At 45.8% G+C, this 19,734-nt stretch overlaps 1 protein-coding gene across 4 annotated transcripts in view; it reads right to left on the reverse strand.

Annotated features, from left to right (window-relative positions):
• Window positions 1–635: 635 nt before the first annotated feature.
• Window positions 636–19,734, reverse strand: part of SIDT1 (SID1 transmembrane family member 1) — a 112,877-nt gene continuing 93,778 nt past the window's right edge. For 2 of the 4 annotated variants that reach the window (XM_047098550.1, XM_047098554.1), the window contains 10 exons: window positions 19,069–19,192; window positions 18,742–18,859; window positions 15,667–15,803; window positions 14,880–14,988; window positions 10,629–10,705; window positions 8,090–8,136; window positions 5,434–5,539; window positions 5,249–5,359; window positions 3,969–4,082; window positions 636–2,571 (listed from right to left, as the gene is read on the reverse strand). In XM_047098550.1, coding sequence (XP_046954506.1) covers window positions 2,509–2,571; window positions 3,969–4,082; window positions 5,249–5,359; window positions 5,434–5,539; window positions 8,090–8,136; window positions 10,629–10,705; window positions 14,880–14,988; window positions 15,667–15,803; window positions 18,742–18,859; window positions 19,069–19,192 — 1,006 coding nt within the window. In that variant the 3' untranslated portion in view covers window positions 636–2,508. The remainder of the gene's footprint in view (window positions 2,572–3,968; window positions 4,083–5,248; window positions 5,360–5,433; window positions 5,540–8,089; window positions 8,137–10,628; window positions 10,706–14,879; window positions 14,989–15,666; window positions 15,804–18,741; window positions 18,860–19,068; window positions 19,193–19,734) is intronic. The other 2 variants (XR_006965584.1, XM_047098553.1) reach the window with 2 other exon arrangements.

Raw genomic sequence — 19,734 nt, forward strand, 5'->3', positions numbered from 1 at the left:
TAAAATCAGGCTAATCCCTCAACCATCCAACGTCAACAGGTGGACTTGCCTCTCCAGCATTCGTCAGAGGTGTGAAGAGGTCATTTTTTTATGCGCACAGCTTTGCTCCCCTGGCTGCCACATCTCGGTCCTGCTCCAGCTGACCTACTCCTATTACTTCTGTGCCTCGTCTGCCAAAAACCTCTTCACAGTGGCTGTTTTCTCCGGTTACCCTCTGGCTGAACTTGGCTTTCAGATTAATCTTCCCTTCTCTTTAAAGAGCGAAGTCCACGAGCACAGACAAAAGTTGCGTGGGCATTGTTCTACACAGGGACAAGGGACCATTCAGCTGGGAGGCTGCCCCCCTCCACCCCGGCATTCCTATCAACCACGGATGCAGTCGGACAACTTTCTCATGTCCTCCAGCCATGACATTCATACTGTAGAGAGAAGTAGCAACAACTACATTTAGAATTGATAGTTGTTGGAGCAGGCTTGGTCTGGGTTTTTAGTCCTGCTGCAGAGAAGGGAACTGACCACAGTGTGTGAGTTTACAGCATAATAGAGACATGATGGGAGTAAACGGTCAAGAACACCGCAGCACAACACAGTTCAGAGCCCCCTCCCCATTCCCACAGATACATTTCCAAACAAGCTGCTGGACCAGGTAACGCATCTCACAATTTATTCACTTTGGGCCACAGGGCCACTTGAACAGACTTTGTCCACATTTCCTTAGTGCACCTTTTTTTTTTTTTTTTGATTGAAGCCATCAGTGCATTAAAATAAAAGAATTAGGTCAAATGAGCCATTATTAAATGGATTCGAAATTTGTTTTAGATGTTAGACTATCACAACTATTTTTATAGGTGGACTTTATATAGCCTATGGAAGCCAACAGTTTTTAAGGAAGGAAGAATAGTAGAAAAGCAATGATAAATTTGGGGTCATTTTAGAAAAGAAAATCACAAAAAGGTTCATTAAAAGCATCTTTGTGTTTTTAAAATCCGGGAAAGTTTGCTATTGAAACTTCTGCAATGTGACTTTGAACATTATACAAATATTTTAGAGACAGAGTAATACTTTTTTAAACAAAAAGGACGCCTGATCCATTTCCCTAATGAACGATCAGGAAAGCAGAGGTGACAGGTGACTTCAACTTCACAGGCAAATATATATAGGGTGCACATTCATATGTCTCTTTTCTGATTACATCTTCCTCCAGGTACCACGGGTGCATGGTCCAAATGGGGCGTGGCAGGGGCAGAGATGTCAGACGGTGGCAGTGAAGTGGGCTTTGCAGCACCTTACTGGCGAGAGAATGAGAATCCGGTGCAACCAAGAAGCAATCCTCAATCAGCTTGCTCTCTGCAACTCAAGAGGATGAGTAAAATGTGTTCATCCTGAGAGTTACTTCTAGAGAACTTCAGAGAGAAAATCTGGAGGCCCTAACCTGCCTCAAGTGACAGGTAAGGGGCTTGGTCGGTGGCAGAGGACCCCCAATGCAGCATCCCTGGTTTGAACAATTATTTATTCCCCACAGGTGACATGGGCACAGAATCGAGCTGTTAGAGTTGGACGCTCGAGGAGGCAATTTCAGCTTTGCTGCATGTGCTCTAGGCACCCACTTCCTTAGGGTGAGGTCTGTTTGCTGGAGGCTGATGTCACCAGTCTCTTAGCCCTGTCGGTCATTTCTCTCACTCCTTCTGCTGCTAGAAGAGTTTTTGGAGCTGGTGAGAGAATGCCGGGGCCTAACCCAAGAAAGTAGAGCCTCAGTTGTGGGGTCAACACACAGCGGTGGCATGAAGACACTAACAAGTAGGTGAGCACCCAAGCCTTGGTCCTGGGAACAGTTACCTGTTAGGACGACTGTGTGACAAAGCCCAATCCAGAGCCCTTCTAATGGGGTCAGGAACCTGGGGGACGCATACAGCGTTCCTTCCAAGGAGGTGACTAGCTGGTCCTACTAAGCCCTAGGGCGTGGGTTCAGCCCTCTACCAGACTCTGAGGAGCTGTATCACCCCTGGACCCTGGAGAAGCGAGTTGGTGCTCTGGGATGTGTCAAGCAGCAGATACCATGGGGGTGCGAAGGGGGCCCATCTAAGAAGTGTCTGGGCAGGAGATCTGAGCTGCTGGCCTCTCCGGGCCTGGAGGCAGCTGGACAGAAGAGGGCAGCATCACTCTGTCCTTGCCGGTGAGTCTCAGAGGAGGGCGGGAGGGGTCCCAAGACAGAGTTGACTTGGATGCAGCTTGTGTCCACGTTTAGCTCAGGGCTGCAAACACAAGGGGATGGGTGTCTCTAGACTCTTCAGGGATTGCCTCTGTCCAGACCCGTGGCTTCCCCTCCGCCTCCCTTCTTGCAGGCTTGAATCTCCCTCCTGCCCCTGTCCTCCCTGTGTGAGCGCACACCAAGTTGACCTGACGAGGTGAGTGGAGCATTTGGCAGTGGTGACTTTGCTGCGGTCCCTGTATTTTCATGAAACAGCACCGAGATCGATTGCTCCCCCTCCCTTTCTTAGTGCTGGAGGCTCAGAAGACAGGGATCTGGTCCCTCCGAACCACGTCCAGGTCATCATCCAGGGTTAACAAAACCTGGAATGGGAGGGGCGGAGGAATGAAAGCAGTGCACGGTCACAGCCACAGTAAGCCCAGCTTCCTCTCTGAGACTCACCTGGGTTGACAGCACAAGCGCCTTCCTGTCCTCTGTGGCTGTCTGCAGTGCTGTGCTCTACAAGGGCAATTCTGATCACCTAGTTCATCTATTAATTCCGATGTGTACCAAGGGCCTATTATGTGCTATTCTAGATGCCAGAGACAAAACTCCCTACCTTCCTGGAGCTTACATTTGAGAGAGCTTCAGACATGAAGCAAATGGGGACAATATAGCCATGTTAGTGATGTATGCAAAGTCCAGTGTACTAGATAATAATATGTAATGAAATAGTAACAAAAATTAAACTATGGAGGGAGTATAGGAAGTATGGGGTAGGGAAAGGTTGAAAAAAAGTGCTGATGGGGTGGCCAGGGAAGTCATTACTTAAAAGGGGACATGTGGCCCAAGATCTAGAGGAAAGGAAATCTTGTTGCATAGAGTATTGCTATACAAGCAATGTATACTCCGCCTCCATTTTCAGCTCCCTCTGCCACCACTCTCTTCACATGGAAACTTTCACTCCACTTCTGTGGTCTCTGTCTCTCTCATGAAGGTGTTGTTCATCAAAACTACACGTCACGAGGAGTGAGGTTTATACAGATTGTTGAACTTCCCCAGCTGGCCACGAGGGGGCAGCCCCGCTCCACTCTCGAGGCCGTGTGGCGGCAGAGCCCGCTCACCGTGAGCAGTGCTGGGAGCACAGGTCTCCCAGTGTTGTTGCTTGCTACCTGTGCACAGGCACAGCGGACTTTTAATTTGGAAAAGTCTAAATTAGGATGAAAGGAAGCCAGCAGTGATCATCCATTGTTAGAGTATGCATAGCTTCTGGAAAGGTGTTTGGGCCACAAGAAATGGAAGGATTACAGGAGAGATCTGGGACAGACTGGTTAGAAGCAAGAGACCTGGCTGCTATCCCCAGCCGCTCCAGAAACTTGTAAAATATCTGTGGGATATTCAGTGAGACTGGAAGAGGAGGAGGAATGTGAGCACAAGAAGGAAGAATCTAATGTTACTGAAATTTGAATGAGTGCCAGAAGTGATTCCTGGGGCGATTCTGGGCATGTGAGTTCTAATAACCGATTCAGTCCAAACGTTGTGCCATTTAAGGAAAATCATTTTGTTAACTCTGTATCTTGAAATATTGGAGAGTAAAAGGAAAATGAAAATAAAGATCTAACTGAAGGATATAATGTGAAAAAAGATATAAAAGAATCTGTATATTAAATTATAATGAGGAATTAGAGAAGTTAGAAATACAAAAAAGTAAGGAACGCAGGGGAAGAAAGTACAGGATGTGAAGAGAGAAGAAATTGACAGACAGGTATTATAAACTCACCAAGAATGAGAAAAACAGGGCTGTGGCAGAGAGGAAGTGCCAGATGTCATGGTCATCAAAGAAATCGAGCAGGATACACTCCCGGTTCTTCTCCCGGGATTCGGCTGGGGTTCCCTGGAGGAAGGTGAGGCAGAATGTGGGTGAGCACTCCTACAGTTCAACTGTTTAGAGGGCCGAGCATCCAGAAAGCTACAAAAATGCTATTGGATGCCCGGCCCAAAAAGTTAGCTTCCAAGAAAACATTAGTCCACACGAAAACTTGTACACAATGTTCACAGCGGCCACACTCATAAGAGCCAAAGAGTGGAAACAATCTAAATGTCCCTCAACTGATGATAGGTAAAATGTGCTGCATGCATACGATGGAAAATTATTCAGCAATTAAAAAGACATGAAGTACCAATATATGCTACCACATGGATGAATGGATAAGCTAGACTTCAAGATCACATATGGTATGATTCCATGTGTATGAAATGTCCAGAACAGGCAGATCTATAGAGACCAAAGATAGATTAGGGGTTGCCCATGGCTGGTGGTTTAGGGAGAAACGGAGAGCAACTCCTAGTGGGCAGGCTTTCTTTCTGGAGTGATAACAAATGTTCTAAAATTGATTGTGATGGAGAGCTGAGGCTTCCTTTCTGCTACTCAATGTATCACTTATTTCCTAGGCCTCAGTTTTCCCATCTATGCAATGGATTTATAAACACCTGCAGCTGGGTATTTGTTTATGGATAGGATTATGAGAAGATACAGTAATGAAGGTTTGGCACACGTTAAATATCCATGGGCAAGAGAGTCATAATACAACACGTAATGAGCATCCAATCTGCCCTGTTTGGAGGGCTCACACCTTGACGAGGCCTACTCTGACAATGACGACAGCATGCCATTTATGTGTGGACATTAAACACCATCCCTTTTAGAGAAAGCTTTCATTTCAAAGACAAACAGCAACAAGCACACGGAGAGGGAAGTAGGAAGATCAAAAAGGCAAGAGGGAGGGGCGCCTGGGTGGCGCAGTCGGTTAAGCGTCCGACTTCAGCCAGGTCACGATCTCGCGGTCCGTGAGTTCGAGCCCCGCGTCGGGCTCTGGGCTGATGGCTCAGAGCCTGGAGCCTGTTTCCGATTCTGTGTCACCCTCTCTCTCTGCCCCTCCCCCGTTCATGCTCTGTCTCTCTCTGTCCCCAAAAAAATAAACGTTGAAAAAAAAATTAAAAAAAAAAAAAAGGCAAGAGGGAGGGAGAACATTTCCTCTGAAAAGAAAACTGCCCTCTTACCTCCCAGCTGCTGAGATTCTGGAAGAAAAAATACAGAGCGGAGGCCCACACCACAGCCGTGGCCACGATGCAGAAGAGCGGGATGGGGAGGAGCTTCTCCGAGCTGCGGAGCTGTGGATGGAAAGCAGATGCAGCTCGCGGCCTTTTCGGACCCAGGGCAGGCGGCTCCCGGTGCCCACTCTCACCTTCATGATGATGTAAAAGGCCAGGTAGAGCAGCAGGTTACAGATGAAGATCCCCAGCATGTAGGAAGCGAAGTCCCGGGGTCGATAGATCAGTCCAAAGAGGGCGCTGGGTGCAGGGAGGGATTAGTATGTAGGCATCAAGCTGGGTTTGTAACATTGTTGGCTTTTTCACCTCCACTTTGGGGAGGAAGGGAGTTAAAAAAAAAAACCTCTAATGCAAGTAAATTACAACACCTCCTTCAGACCTGGCATTTTTGATGATTGTAAGGTTCCCATAAGTGGATGTACCACAATCCTCTTTCCTCTCTAGTTGAAATAGTTTTCCTTTTGCCTTGCGGCTTTTCATTACAAAGAACAGTGCAATGAATAAATCACTACCTTCAGGCGTATTATGCTTTTCTCTTTTTTTGCATTTAAGATTAATTCATTAGACTAGATTACTAGAAATTGAATTATCTCGAAATTGTCTTGCCACACATTATCAACAAAAAAACTGTCTATGGTTTTTATTATTTATTTATTTAAAAATGTTTGTTTATTTTTGAGAGAGAGAGAGAGAGAGAGCGAGCATGAGCGGGGGAGGGGCAGAGAGAGAGGGAGAGTGACAGAATCCCAAGCAGGCCCCACATCCAGCATGGAACTGGACTAGGGGCTTGATCCCTTGACCATGAGATCATGACCTGAGCTGAAATCTAGAGTTGGAAGCTCAACCAACTGAGCCACTCGGGCTCCCCTATGGTTTTTACATTAATACTGAAGTTTAGGGGCGCCTGGGTGGCTCAGTTGGTTACGCGTCTGACTTCAGCTCAGGTCACGATCTCGCGGTCCATGAGTTCGAGCCCCGCGTCAGGCTCTGGGCTGATGGCTCAGAGCCTGGAGCCTGCTTCCGGCTCTGTGTCTCCCTCTCTCTCTGCCCCTCCCCCGTTCATGCTCTGTCTCTGTCTCAAAAATAAATAAACGTTAGGGGCGCCTGGGTGGCGCAGTCGGTTAAGCGTCCGACTTCAGCCAGGTCACGATCTCGCGGTCCGGGAGTTCGAGCCCCGCATCAGGCTCTGGGCTGATGGCTCAGAGCCTGGAGCCTGTTTCAGATTCTGTGTCTCCCTCTCTCTCTGCCCCTCCCCCGTTCATGCTCTGTCTCTCTCTGTCCCAAAAATAAATAAACGTTGAAAAAAAAAATTAAAAAAAAAATAAATAAATAAACGTTAAAAAAAATTAAAAAAAATACTGAAGTTTAGTTTGGTTGGGGTTTAGCACTGCTTTTTCCCCCCAAATTTCTTTTAAAATAACATTCAAGATTCACATGAAGTCACTCCATGTCTTGTAGTGTCCATGGGAAACTGAGGATGGAGAAGCAAAGAGGAAGCCAACCCTCCACCAGGTTCCCATAGTGCCGGTGTGTTGTCACACCCCATTCATCCCTGCAGACCTTGCTGCCCAAAGAGCGCCTGTGTAAGAAAAGAGAGGCCATTTACCTTGTCTTGTGAGCAGATCGTGGGTTTGGTTTTGGTCATGGGAGGGGTGGGGACAAGCCAGGTGTTTGTGAGCACTGGGGACATAGTTATCAGGTGCTCATTATCAAGGGGCTGGTCCCTTTTCTCCCACGAGCACCCTGCACCCTATCTTACAGAGTCATCAGGACTGTGGGGTCCTCCCTAAAAGAGAGGTCAAGAAGAGGGCCACAGGTGACCACTGCCAAGAATCACCCATCTCGATGTGTCTCTACATCAGGGAGGGGTCCTTCACAGGCATGGCGCTTACCCCGAGGTAATCACTGGGTGACTACATAATGGGAAATTTCTTCCACAAGCATATGCCCCAAGTAAGATTTGAATTCTCAAAACCCGATTCTGGCTTTACCTGAAGGTACGCCTCTGTTTTCAATCCTTTCATGTCTTAAAGGGTGGCAGGAGTCATCTTTCTATCAAAGGTCACTGACCTTTTTAGCATATCAGCTAAGAACCACTAATAAAAGCAACTAAACTTACTGACTTGGGGTAGACTAATGAAACAGCTCACTTACATTTTAAAGTTGAGAGTAGGTTGTATAAAATAGTTACAGATAACAAAAATATAGGTCTGTTGTACTGTTCTATTTTGAAGCCACCGGAGGGAAAAAAGCCCAGGTAATAATTAGGGAAAAGAAGAAAAGGGATATTGGTGCAGTAGGAAGATTGAGAACTATAGGGCAAGAAATAAAGAGGAAAGAGACTTGTACACACACACGCTCATGCACACACGCAAGCACACACACATTTAGTAAGAAAGGGAAATGTCTACTGGGTAGCCTTGACGGAAAGTTTTACAAGACTTTAAAACTATGCTTCATGTTTGTAACTTTTAGAATAATCTCTAGTATCTATCTACATAGTCTATCCATGTTGATAACAGATTTGATGTTGGTCTTGTGGTGCAAATGAGCTCAATGCATCAAGGTGCTGAACGCAGCACTTTAAAAGAGACCACCGTTGGTACACAAGGCTTCCTAGTGTGTTCTTTGTGGAGGAAAAATACCTTTCTTCCAAGTCCCTAGGGCAAGCACAGTCCTACACGCTCCTTAATTTCACATTTCTTTATATAAATGACAGCCAAGGAAAGCTAAACCGCCGTGTTACAGACATCAATAAAGAGAAAAACGTGTCTTCCTAAGACTACTTACAAGGACCAGTTAACCAGATTCCCCACGATGAGCAACACCATTCTATCCTGGAAAGAAAACATCAGATGAGAGACTGCACACATCTCTTTTCTTTTGACCTACTTGTAGGGGCAGCATCAATTATGGGGAAACAATTGCCTGGTGAAAAGAGTTTCCATGGTTCTAAGAGAGCTGTGCCTGCAGGCGGACACTAATCTCCTATGGGAACAAATGGCGAGGCCTCGGTCTGTGAACGGATGTGACTTTGTGTCTGTTAAAGAAAACACGGTGAGTGAAGCAGGACTCTTACTGTTTCCCCCACCAGTGTGTAGGGTAGCTGGGCACCCCGGCCCCACTTCTTGAGGAAGTTGGTGATGTGTGCAGATTACTCGGTAGTGAAAAGAATTCTGCCGTTGCTGTAATGTAATCCAGCACTGTTTTCCTGCGCTGTTACTTAGCGAGCCACGAGGCAGCTCTCAGGCCTCACCCGTTTGGCTCCCGTTTCCTCTCCATTACTCTGACTCCAAGGAGGTCCTGCAACGCTCAGGCTCCCGGTCTCTAAACACACAGCCTTAACACTAAAGATGTTGGTGGTGGGTGAACTAGGAGAGGTCCATCTCAAAGGAAAGTTCCTCTGATAGAGATTAATTCACAACCTGGCCCTGCTTCTTTGCATACAATGTAAAACTTTCAGGTGGCATCTGATTGTACTTTAACTTGCATGTCCTCGTGGACTATTTAAAAGTGCTGATTCTCTGTCTTTGTGGGTGATCCATCTAGCTTGGAGGAAATATCTTCCTTTAAAAAAATTAGCTCTGGGGCGCCTGGGTGGCTCAGTTGGGTAAGCATCCGACTTTGGCTCAGGTCATGATGTCACGGTTCATGGGTTCAAGCCCTGCATCGGGCTCTGTGCTGACAGCCTGGAGCCTGCTTCCAATTCTGTGTCTCCCTCTCTCTCTGCCCCTCCTCTGCTCACACTCTGTCTCTCTCTCTCTCTTTCTCTCAAAAATAAACATTAAAAAAAATAAAAGAAAAATAGTCTGCTAGAAAAAAAGACAGTCTGCATCACATAATGTGAGTAAACAAACAAACAAAACGTTAATTGCTGCTCATGGCTCACAGCTAAGGCAGGCTTAACTCTCAAAATACAGGTCCTACTGGTTTTTTTTTTTTTAAATATTTATTTATTCTTAGAGAGAGAGAGAGGGAGAGAGAGAACATATGCACAAGCAGGGGAGGGGCAGAGAGAGGGAGACATAAAAAATCTGAAGCAGGCTCCATGCTCTGAGCTATCAGCACAGAGCCCAACATGGGGCTCAAACCCACAAACCACGAGATCATGAGCTGAGCCAAAGTCGGACGCTTAACCAACTGAGCCACCCAGGAGCCCCAGCCCTACTGGGTTTTTAAGTTCTCATGTAAATAAAACCCTGCAGCCTCAGTCCCCTCAATAGAGTTCCTGCCCAAGCTCTAGAGGGTGAAAACATTCTCATATTCCTTTATGTCAATATGATCGTAAACTATTTGATCAATAAATTATTAGCAGGTACTTCGTGAACTCCTGTGTGTCAGGCCCAAACAGTATCAGGAATTCTGACCACAGCATGGTGGAAAGGTTGGGGTAATGGCTCCCAGCACGTATGTGGCCTTCCTAAGGTCACTCACTGGCCAGAGAGCCAAGATATAGCTGGGACCAGGGTCCCAATCCTTCTGCCTAGGGTAGAAATGTATGATATGCTGAAAACAGTGATGGAGAATTTTTAGAACTTGCATTTCAACCAGTAAGTAATAACCACAATTTTGAAGAAAATATCCTTGCTTACTGTAAAAATCAAACAATGTACACAAATCAAACCAGTGTATGGTGTGGCAAGTGTTAAGTTCTTTTTTAAAAAAAGTTTTTAATGTTTATTTATTTTTGAGAAAGAGAGAGATAGAGCATGAGCGGGGGAGGGGCAGAGAGAGAGGGAGACACAGAATCCGGAGCAGGCTCCAGGCCCTGAGCTGTCAGCCCAGAGCCCGATGCGGGGCTCAAACTTGTGAACTGTGAGATCATGACCTGAGTTGAAGTTGGATGCTTAACCGACTGAGCCACCGAGGTGCCCCTGAAAGTGTTCAGTTCTTGATGAAAGCAACCGGAGTGACAGATGCCCAGTTTTCTTGGGACAAGCCTGGTTTATGCCTGCTGTCATGGTATAATTATCCAGTGAGTACCCTTTGCACTTCCACAAGTGAAATAGTCATACCTCTTTGGATGACACCCTGCCTTGATCCTTCCCCATAGCAACTGTCACTGTTCCGTAGTTTTGTATGTATACACAGATTTCTTCTTTAAACACTAGCAGTATTTCATGTATAAAAATGGATCTATCCCAGTCTGTTTTTTATGAGCAAGAAGAAGAGTAAGGAACATGCTTCTTCCCCCTACTTGGAGCTCAGCCACCCTGGGCCATCTGGCCTTCTTGATTTAGGGAACCTGAGTGTCTGCCCCGAGCCTGCCCCTCATACTGTTCCCCTTCTCTCTGGGACAAGGCCAAGGCACACAGGAGCACGCACGTACCATATACAGAGGCCGGCTGCACTGCTGGACGAAGTCCGTGTAGAACACCATAGCGGCCCTTCGGAAAATCCCCAGATCTGCCGATGACACAATTGCATAGTAAGGCTTAGTCAGAGATACTACAGAATACTCCCATACGGCCCAAGATTTTAGGGCCAAGATGATGTCATCTTCACCTTATAAAAATGGTGCTTTGTACTTATTAGGTCAGCAACAGATGTTTGCTTTAAAAAATGGTGCCTGTGGGGCGCCCCGGTGGCTCAGTCAGTTAAATATCCAAATTTGGCTCAGGTCATGACCTCACAGTTTGTGAGTTTGAGTCCTGCGTCAGGCTTGCTGCTGTCAGTGCAGGGCCCACTTTGGATCCTCTGTTCCCCTCTCTCTCTGTCCCTCTCCCTCTCTCTCTCAAAAATGAAAAAACGTTTAAAAAATTAAAATTAAAAAAAATTGTGCCTGTACATGCCTGTGCTGTCCTGTAAGGTGTGCTGTATCCAGGCATCATACTGCAGAAAAAGGCAAGTGAGGTGGACCCATGTGACAAATGCTCACAAATAATTTGAGTGGCCGGCCAGCGCCTCTATCGTCTCCATCAGCTAAGTTCCCCTTTGTGTACAGTTTAGTGCAGAGGTGTTTCCTTTATAGCAGAGATGTTATGGGGCCCCTCCAGGTACCTTAAAACATCTGCTTTCTCTAGAGGATGGGAAATCTTAGCCTGTAAAAATTCGAATCTGTATTTCTCCATGTGGTTGTAAGTCAGTAAGAATTGAGCCAAGGGACACTGAAGTCTATGGAGCACATTCAGAGAGTCTAAACTTGTACTGCAACAGTAATCAAAGGAATGCAAGTTACGATGGAGAGCAAAAGATCGGGAAGAATTTTCAAATGCGATCCTTCAAAAGCATAGACTGAAACACAGCACATGTGTGTGTTACAATTGTTCTATGAACAGAGTGAGGGTCACAGGTGGAGCTGTCTTTCTGTGAATAGTCTACACTCGTAGACATCACAGGCAAGGCTGAGGTCTGCTCAAAGCAAGCATTTCAACCAAGGCGGACCCCAGCTGTGTTGTGAATGCCATTCCTCCTCACATTTACCCTTGGGGTCAATTTCACCAGACTTCACTAGACCAGATATACTGAGGGAGGGAGGGGATGGGATGGGTCCATGCAATAGTCCAGAAGACGTGCAGGGCAGGCTGGGCTGGAGTGTATCCTTTCCTCTGAGCCTCTCTCTGGCCCCCTCCCCATAAGCTGATCCTGCCCAACCTGGAAGGGGTGTTCAGAGAGCCAGGCTGGCAGACAGTCACACAGGTCGCTGTGTTAAGAAAGCAATCTAGAGCCCTGGGAAGGGTGGCTGAACATTACCTGTGTCAGACACATCTGAATCGGTGGGAAGCAGGGAATAAATGAGAAAAGAAAATGATATAAGAAGGTAGCCAAACAGGTAAACTACTGGTCATTTTATTTTTCTCTCAAAACGATGACTTTAGTTTTATTTTCCAATTAAAAAAAGTAATGTTTGCTCATCATAAAGAACACAGAAACTTCCTGCCTGTCTCAAACGTTCAGACGTTTCCTCTTCTTCAAAGAGTGAATCAGAGTCTGTCTCTCCCTATCTCCTTTATGCACCACTTGCATTTTGCAATCCATTCTCTCTCACAAGTGATCCTTGCCATCCTTTCCTTGGGCTCTGGTAGCAGAGTCATGATCTGGGCAAGTGGCTCTATGGTTTTCTGTCCTCCTTAGGAGATGCTCTGCCCCATTGCTGCTGCCTTTCCTGTATCCACGTTCATTTGCAGGTGCGGCCTGAGGGCCACGGAGAAGGTATGTCATTGCAGAAAGCAAAGGCAGCTTATGAAATGGGCAGAGAGGCTGGTGTTGGCTGAACCACTGTCCACTAACTCAGATTCCTGCCTTTGGACTAAATTTAGATGCAATCATTGTCACCATAGAACAGGACATTTTCCTTTGGACTCTGGTAAGTCTGTGACCACCTCGGGAAGAGGTGGGTAGAGAAACTGAAAATACTCAGTAGTGCTATGCACTGGCTGTCTTCCATTTACCCTTGCAGACCCATTTGCCGCATCTCTGTCCTGCACCAGGCCCACGAGCCAGACTGTAGGACCACGTAAGTGGATTTGCTCACTCTCCATGGATTTGGACAATGGGAAGCCCCAGTAGGAGACTGGAGGGACACAAGAAGAAAAGTGAGCTCAGAGTACTTATCCACCTTCTGCCCTCCCTGTGAGGTTGCCTCAGACTGGCCGTGTCTTTCAGGGTGACTTCCTCTCCTTCCACATTTTGGTAACTACTTCCTTCCTGTCCTCTCCTTCCACATTTTGGTAACTACCTCCTTCCTGTCCTTTGGACTAATGGATATGAGAGTTTCTCTGCTACTTACTCCAGGTTGCCAGACTACCACGTTCATTCTCCTCTACCTTGACCTTGTCTTATGAACAGTCCCTTTGTGACTAAAACCTTCATCTTTCTGTGTGACATCTTTTTCCTGTTGAGACCCTACAGACTATTACATGGTCATAACATGCTACATTACATCTCTCCTTTTTCAGAAGGTAAACCAATACGGTATTGCAAAATTGTATGGGGCAAAAGTGGTATAGATATATTAAAAGTTCCTGTATGTATTATTAATGGTCACACTGTTACATACATCTGTATTCAAGTTTATTTTTCCAACTCAGGGAGCAACCAGAACAACCATGCTCCAAATTATTTTACTTTTCAAAGTTGACTTTGTATGCCTTCACTCACCTTTGAATCTGGAGGATGGGGCATGACCAGAGCATCAAGCCAAATGCTCTGCACAACCATTTAATGATGCTTCCACTGGGCGGTTTGGAGGTACATTGGCTCTGTTATTGCCACGGGCAAATCTACTGACTGTGCCACAGGGGAAAACTAAGCTGCCAAAATGAGAAATTGTTTTATTCAGCTTTCTAATCTGAAAGTTACTTGGTTATGTAGAATCACTCTTAGACCTGGCTGTATTTTAAAGGCCCTCATTCCCTAGTGAGTAAGGCGTCTGCCGGGCAAATGAATACTCCTTCTAGGCCACGTTCTGAATTCCCAGACCCCAGAATTCCCCGCCCAGATGGACCTGAGTCCCCTCGCAGAGCCTGATAGCCCCCTTCCTTAGTCTACCTTCCTGAGAACAGATGGTACCCCTGGAGCGGGCACTTCTAGGGGCAAGGAAGGGCCAGCTGAATGCTGGGCAAGAATATCCATGTACATACTTGTGAGACCCCTTAAGATGCAGGACAGAGCCAGCGTGGGAAGAAGAGAGGGGCAGGGGCTGGGGACCAGCTCTCCGATACAGTTATGTTCTGGAGTGTTCTTCTGAGGAAATGACAATTTTAAATTTGAACTGGACCTTCTAGGTTGTAATGAAGGCATATATATTTATCAGTTTGTTGGCCTGCTTCCCTGCCTTCCTCCCTCCCTTCCTTCTATCCACATATTTAATAGATTTTTAAGTCTGCTTTACAACTTAAATTTTTCTTTAGTGGGCTTTTATTTACACTCTTGCTTTGGGCTCTGCAAATACGAGGGTTCAGCCTATGCTTATACACAATTATTTTTCTTGAAATATACAAAAGAATATTTAAGTGTGGCTTCCTGGACCTTGAACGGCCTGGGGATATTTAAATGACTTCATCTATGACTTCAATCTATCTGTTCCCGTGCATGCTGACTGACAGCAGCAGGGCAGAAGCTGGTCCCATAGAGCACGCAGTGCTCTAATGTGATACGTTCACATTGTCGGGGTAGTTCAGCAGGTGTCCCACCTTTTATGATTCCTAAGTCTCAAAACGCTCCAGTTCCAGGATTTGAAAACAATATAAAATTCATTCTTGATAACCATGTAGGCTACTTAGAGAAATGCTCGTTTTAAATGTTACAGTCTGAAAGCTATTTCTCTAGGTGGAATGAGTGGAGTGCTGACCAACCATTCTTCAAACACACTTTCAAAGTCTGTGAGTTATAAAGCACTGGGTCTTGGGGCTGGGGGTCTGCCTCAGGTCTGAGTATGACCACCTTAGTTTCTCAGTTGGAATCAGAACAGTGGCAATAGCTCATTGTAATCCTACACAGGAGAGGACGTTATAAAATACCCAGAATTCAGAGCACGTGTTCATGATGACCAGCAACACTTCCATTTAGGGTGAGCGAAGACAATGCTTTCTTGAGGTAAGTTAATCAGTGTGTTAGTGTAGAGCAACAGGTGACTCACCTATCTTGAAACGACCCATGTAGTAGATCTGGGTGCTAAGGGCTAGAGATGCCAAGATATGGATTGCGGAGAAGATGATCCAGAACCACAGGTCGTTTTTTCCAAACACCTAGGAGTAAAGATGGAGGTTACCTTCATCCGGGGTTTTCCCCAGAGAACTCCGGAAAATCATTCTCTCATGTATGCATAAGGAGTCAAAAACTGAGCTGTGCATGCATTTTGATCCCCACCACCGCCCCCCCCCCCAACTTCTGTGAGCTCACAGGGATCACACTGCACAAAAAAGAATGGCTACCTGGCCAAGCAAAAATGGAAGAAGGAGGAAATGGGTGAGGCACGGAACAACAACAGTTAGGGGCAATAGGTCTAAAGCTGGGAGCTAATGCTCTGACAATGACTGCAGACAATGGACATGTGTCCCTGCACATTTAGAAAGCCGCTTCTGCTCTTTTAAGTCGGCCTTTCCCATCAGCTTGAACATCTCTATTCCATTCTCACATGAGTGAGGTCCCAGCTTTACAGTGGAACTCTCCAGGGGTGGTAGTTTTACAGGTGCCTATTACATTATTAGAGATAAATAGCTAAGTAACTGAATAAAATGCCATGAATTGACTCATGATGGCCATGTGGCAGGAACCAAGGATTGTAATTAATTCAAACCTGTTCCCCTGAGGTCCACCAAACAAACAGCAACAAAACAAAACAAAACAAAAAACAAAAAAACAAAAAAACCTCCCAAGGGGGCATGTTTGGAAAGCCGGGCTGAAGGCCACGGGGAGGGACGCACCACTCCGAGGACAGTGAGCGTGATGACCACCGCGAAGGAGGCGTAGGCAGCATAGGCGCTGGCATTGATGTCTGGGTGGCGGGTCTGGTAGAGCTTCAGCATGCAGAGGCCGGCGATCATGTACATGAAGGAGGTGTCTGAGGGCGCACAGGGGGAGCCAAAACAATCAGGATCCAGTAGGTGACAGACAATTTCTCTTTAGTCTTGGAAAACCCCCTGCCTTCAGGCCCTAGAATATTTGCTGCCCTCAGTTTGTGTGGAGACCTCCAACATGGCAGCCTCCACAGGCACATTCTCTGGCCAGACCCCACATACTCCACTCACAGAAGAAAAGTATCTGATGATAGGATAAATAATTGACTATCCCCGCTTGCAGGGGTATTTGCGTTTAAATGCTGGTGTTCAACAGCAACAGCAACAGCAAGAGTCCATACTGGTGACAGTTAGGGCACTGTGACCACGGAAAGAATGCTAGGTGGGTGTGGAAGGTCCTTATCCGCGTCCTGAAACATAACCACATTGATTGTTCAATATATAGCTCATATAATTGATTGCTCATATATAGCTTTACAGCCTAGGGATGGAAAGTAGCTAGAAATTAAATGTGGCTTAGTTGTACGACAGTGATGGAAATGCAAACTGGAACAACAAGGCAATGTCCCATATTACTCAAGAGTGTAGCAAAACATTTCAATGTCTGATGGTAACATATTAGTGATGATATAGGGAAATGGGAACTCTCAGGCAGCTAGTGGGAGTAGGAATCAATACTCTGGAGAAACTTGGAAGTTCTTGGTAAAATGGTGACTGGTCCAGGTGATTCCAACATTCTACTTCTAGGTGTTCCAGGGAACCTCTCTCACATGTGCACAAAGAGAAGTATGTAAGGGTGTTCACTGAAGCACTGTCTACAAAAGCAACATATTGGCAACATCTAAATGTTGTTCAGTAGAGGAATTGACAAATGTAGTATACATATTTTTATTACAGAAGATGACAGTCCTTAAAAATGAAAGAACTGGAGGGGCGCCTGGGTGGCGCAGTCGGTTAAGCGTCCGACTTCAGCCAGGTCACGATCTCGCAGTCTGTGAGTTCGAGCCCTGCGTCAGGCTCTGGGCTGATGGCTCAGAGCCTGGAGCCTGTTTCTGATACTGTGTCTCCCTCTCTCTCTGCCCCTCCCCTGTTCATGCTCTGTCTCTCTCTGTCCCAAAAATAAATACACGTTGAAAAAAAAAAAATTAAAAAAAAAAATGAAAGAACTGGATGTCTTTGATTCAATATTCATAAATCTTGAAAACATATTGTTGGACGAAAAAATGTTGCAGAACATAGTTTGATAGGTAAATATTAATTTACTACAAATGTAGTAAAATTATAAAAACTGGACTGATAAAATATCAAATTAGTCAAGCTGTTGCCTCTGAGGATGGAAGAGGAGAATAAGTTTGGAAAACAGTTCAAAGGACTCAACTTTGTCACATTTTCTTTCTTCTTCTTCTTCTTCTTCTTCTTTTTCTTCTTCTTCTTTTTAATTAAGTAATCTCCATGCACAACACAGGGCTTGAACTCACGACCCTGACATCAAGCGTTGCATGCTGTACTGACTGAGCCAGCCAGGCGCCCCACAACGTGTTATTTCTTAAAAGGTAGATTTAAGGCAGGTATTTTTAAATGTTGGCATTTGTTCATTCTGAGTGGTGAATGATATTGTTCTCTGTAGTTTTCTCTGTTAAAAGTGTTTCTAAATTAAAAAAGAATTAAATGTGGCAGAGAATTTCTGTGGCGTTCTGGGCCCACAGAGGCTAGAGTACAAAGATAAAAATGACTTTTTAAAATTCTTCTCCTTGAGTGTGGAGGTCACTACTACTGGCACCCGTTCTCACCTTTCTCCTTCCTGACAGCATGTTAGTAACTCAACTGCCTCAGCCCCATTTTCAATTCAGAAATGCATGCCTTTTTAGCCTACTGGTTTCAGCAAAGCTAACCCCACCTGTGGTGCGTCGGATGGTTCTCACTGGTCTAAAAGGTGATCTGCCTCCTTTGCCACCATGATTGATGTCCCAACCCAGGCTTGAGCTAACCAGCACCTGGAGAATAATTCTGGAATGGCTCATGACTATTTAAACTATTGAGGCATGGAAGAATGTTATCGGGGGGGGGGGGAGGGGGTTCGCAAAGAAGTTTCCTTGCTCTTTTGTTTTTTTTTTTTAATTTTTTTAAATGTTTTTATTTATTTTTGAGACAGAGAGAGACAGAGCATGAGCAGGGAAGGGGCAGAGAGAGAGGGAGACACAGAATCCGAAGCAGGCTCCAGGCTCTGAGCTGTCAGCACAGAGCCCGACTCGGGGCTCAAACTCACGGACCGTGAGATCATGACCTGAGCCGAAGTCAGACGCTCAACCGACTGAGCCACCCAGGCGCCCCAGAAGTTTCCTTGCCCTTAAATGAAGGCTCGTGAAAACCAGCTTGCTGTAACCACCAGACATCATGAAGTAGAGACAGGAAGCCAGGACTCGCTGTAGCTATTTTTGCCATCATGAGTTTCCTGATAGCCTGAGGATAAAATCAGCCTGCAGGCTCAGCATAACCCAAGGGATTATGGAGAATTGGAGCCAGAGCCACCAGATAAATCAACTGCAAGCCCTTTCCACCTTTGGACTTTCAGAAGGTGAGCTGATAATTGTCCTTATTATTTAATCCAGTTGAATTGGGCTTTCTATTATTTTCGACCCAAAGCAGTCTAATTACTAAGTTAGGCCAAATTATACTGAGGAAACTTTCCAGGTGTCTGTTGAATTCTATCTGCCCTGCTGCCTAATACTTAGCCCATTGCCCACCTGCAAATCTAGTCATGGGATCATCATTCACTGTTGAGTGTTTTCTAGTCTGAAAGTGGTCAGAGAGAAAAAATGGTACAACATGTAGAAACCACACCCTGTGGGGAAGTGCCCTTGAATCACTTTAGCTCACATAAAATATTTAATTCTTGCATGCATGACCTTGGTATTTTGTGGAGGGTCCCAGGGCCGGACTCCCATAACTTAAATTTGTGTGGTTGATGTAAATTCTAATTACCAAATTGGAAGTTGGAGTAATTAGGACAGACATGGTAACAAGCACTGAGCACTCCTTCCATCATCAATGCGATGCCCATAGCATAGAAAACACCAAAGTGTTTAGGAATCCCATAATCCTGAAAAAGGAGAAAGTGTTGTCAATGGAAAGACACCAATCAGTGACAGAACCACAGGATCTGGAAACCCAAGCTTCTGGCCTCCTGTTGTTCATTACACATAACCCATCACCACACCATCAAGCCAGATGTCCCTCCCCTTTGCAGATCCTTCTTGGAACCATGACCCTTCCTAGCTCCCACATCCAATTTACCCTCCCTCTCCTCACCATGGCAAAGATGTCCTTGGCTTCTAGGGCTCTGCGATGGAGAATGTCTCGGCGCAAGACTATCAGCAGGAAGAGGAAGCCCAGGAGCACGTGGCCCAGGTTACTGAGAATGTTGTTGAAGGCACTAAAGGAGGAGAAGGAAACCATGAGAGAGTCGAGGTGATCCAAGATATTCAGAGAATGAATGAATGCTTGAATGAGTGAGTACACTCAGCACTCCACGTTTTCTACCTAGACTTTTCATAAGATTTCAGGACTAGCAAATCATCAGAGATCATGTTTAACCTTACTCCTTTAATTTAGAATGCCTAACCTGTGATCACGTGCCCATTTCCTCCCTGGGATGCCTGTGTGGCTTCCCCAACACCCACCCAATCCTCTCTTATCCTGACGACACTGGCATGGAATGAATCCCAGGAAACAGAGCTGCTCCAAAGATGGGCAGTTTGGCCAAGTGTTTCAGCTACACCGTGAGAGGGAATTCTCATAGATGGACCCATGCTATGTGTGTCAATATTCAGCTCTGTAATAGTGACGTGTCAGCCGGTCATGGTCAGTTGCTTTATTTCAGGAAACTGAGGCTGGTTCAGTTCTGGAACAAGAAGTCTGTTCTTTCCACTTCACTATGTTCTGGTGGCTAGACCATGGCCTTGGAGGCAGCAGGCC

This window comes from Lynx rufus, unplaced genomic scaffold (assembly GCF_022079265.1).
Source record: "Lynx rufus isolate CCGP_SWC_20201006 ecotype Redwood Valley unplaced genomic scaffold, mLynRuf1.p SCAF_5, whole genome shotgun sequence".
Classification (NCBI taxonomy): Eukaryota; Metazoa; Chordata; class Mammalia; order Carnivora; family Felidae; genus Lynx; species Lynx rufus.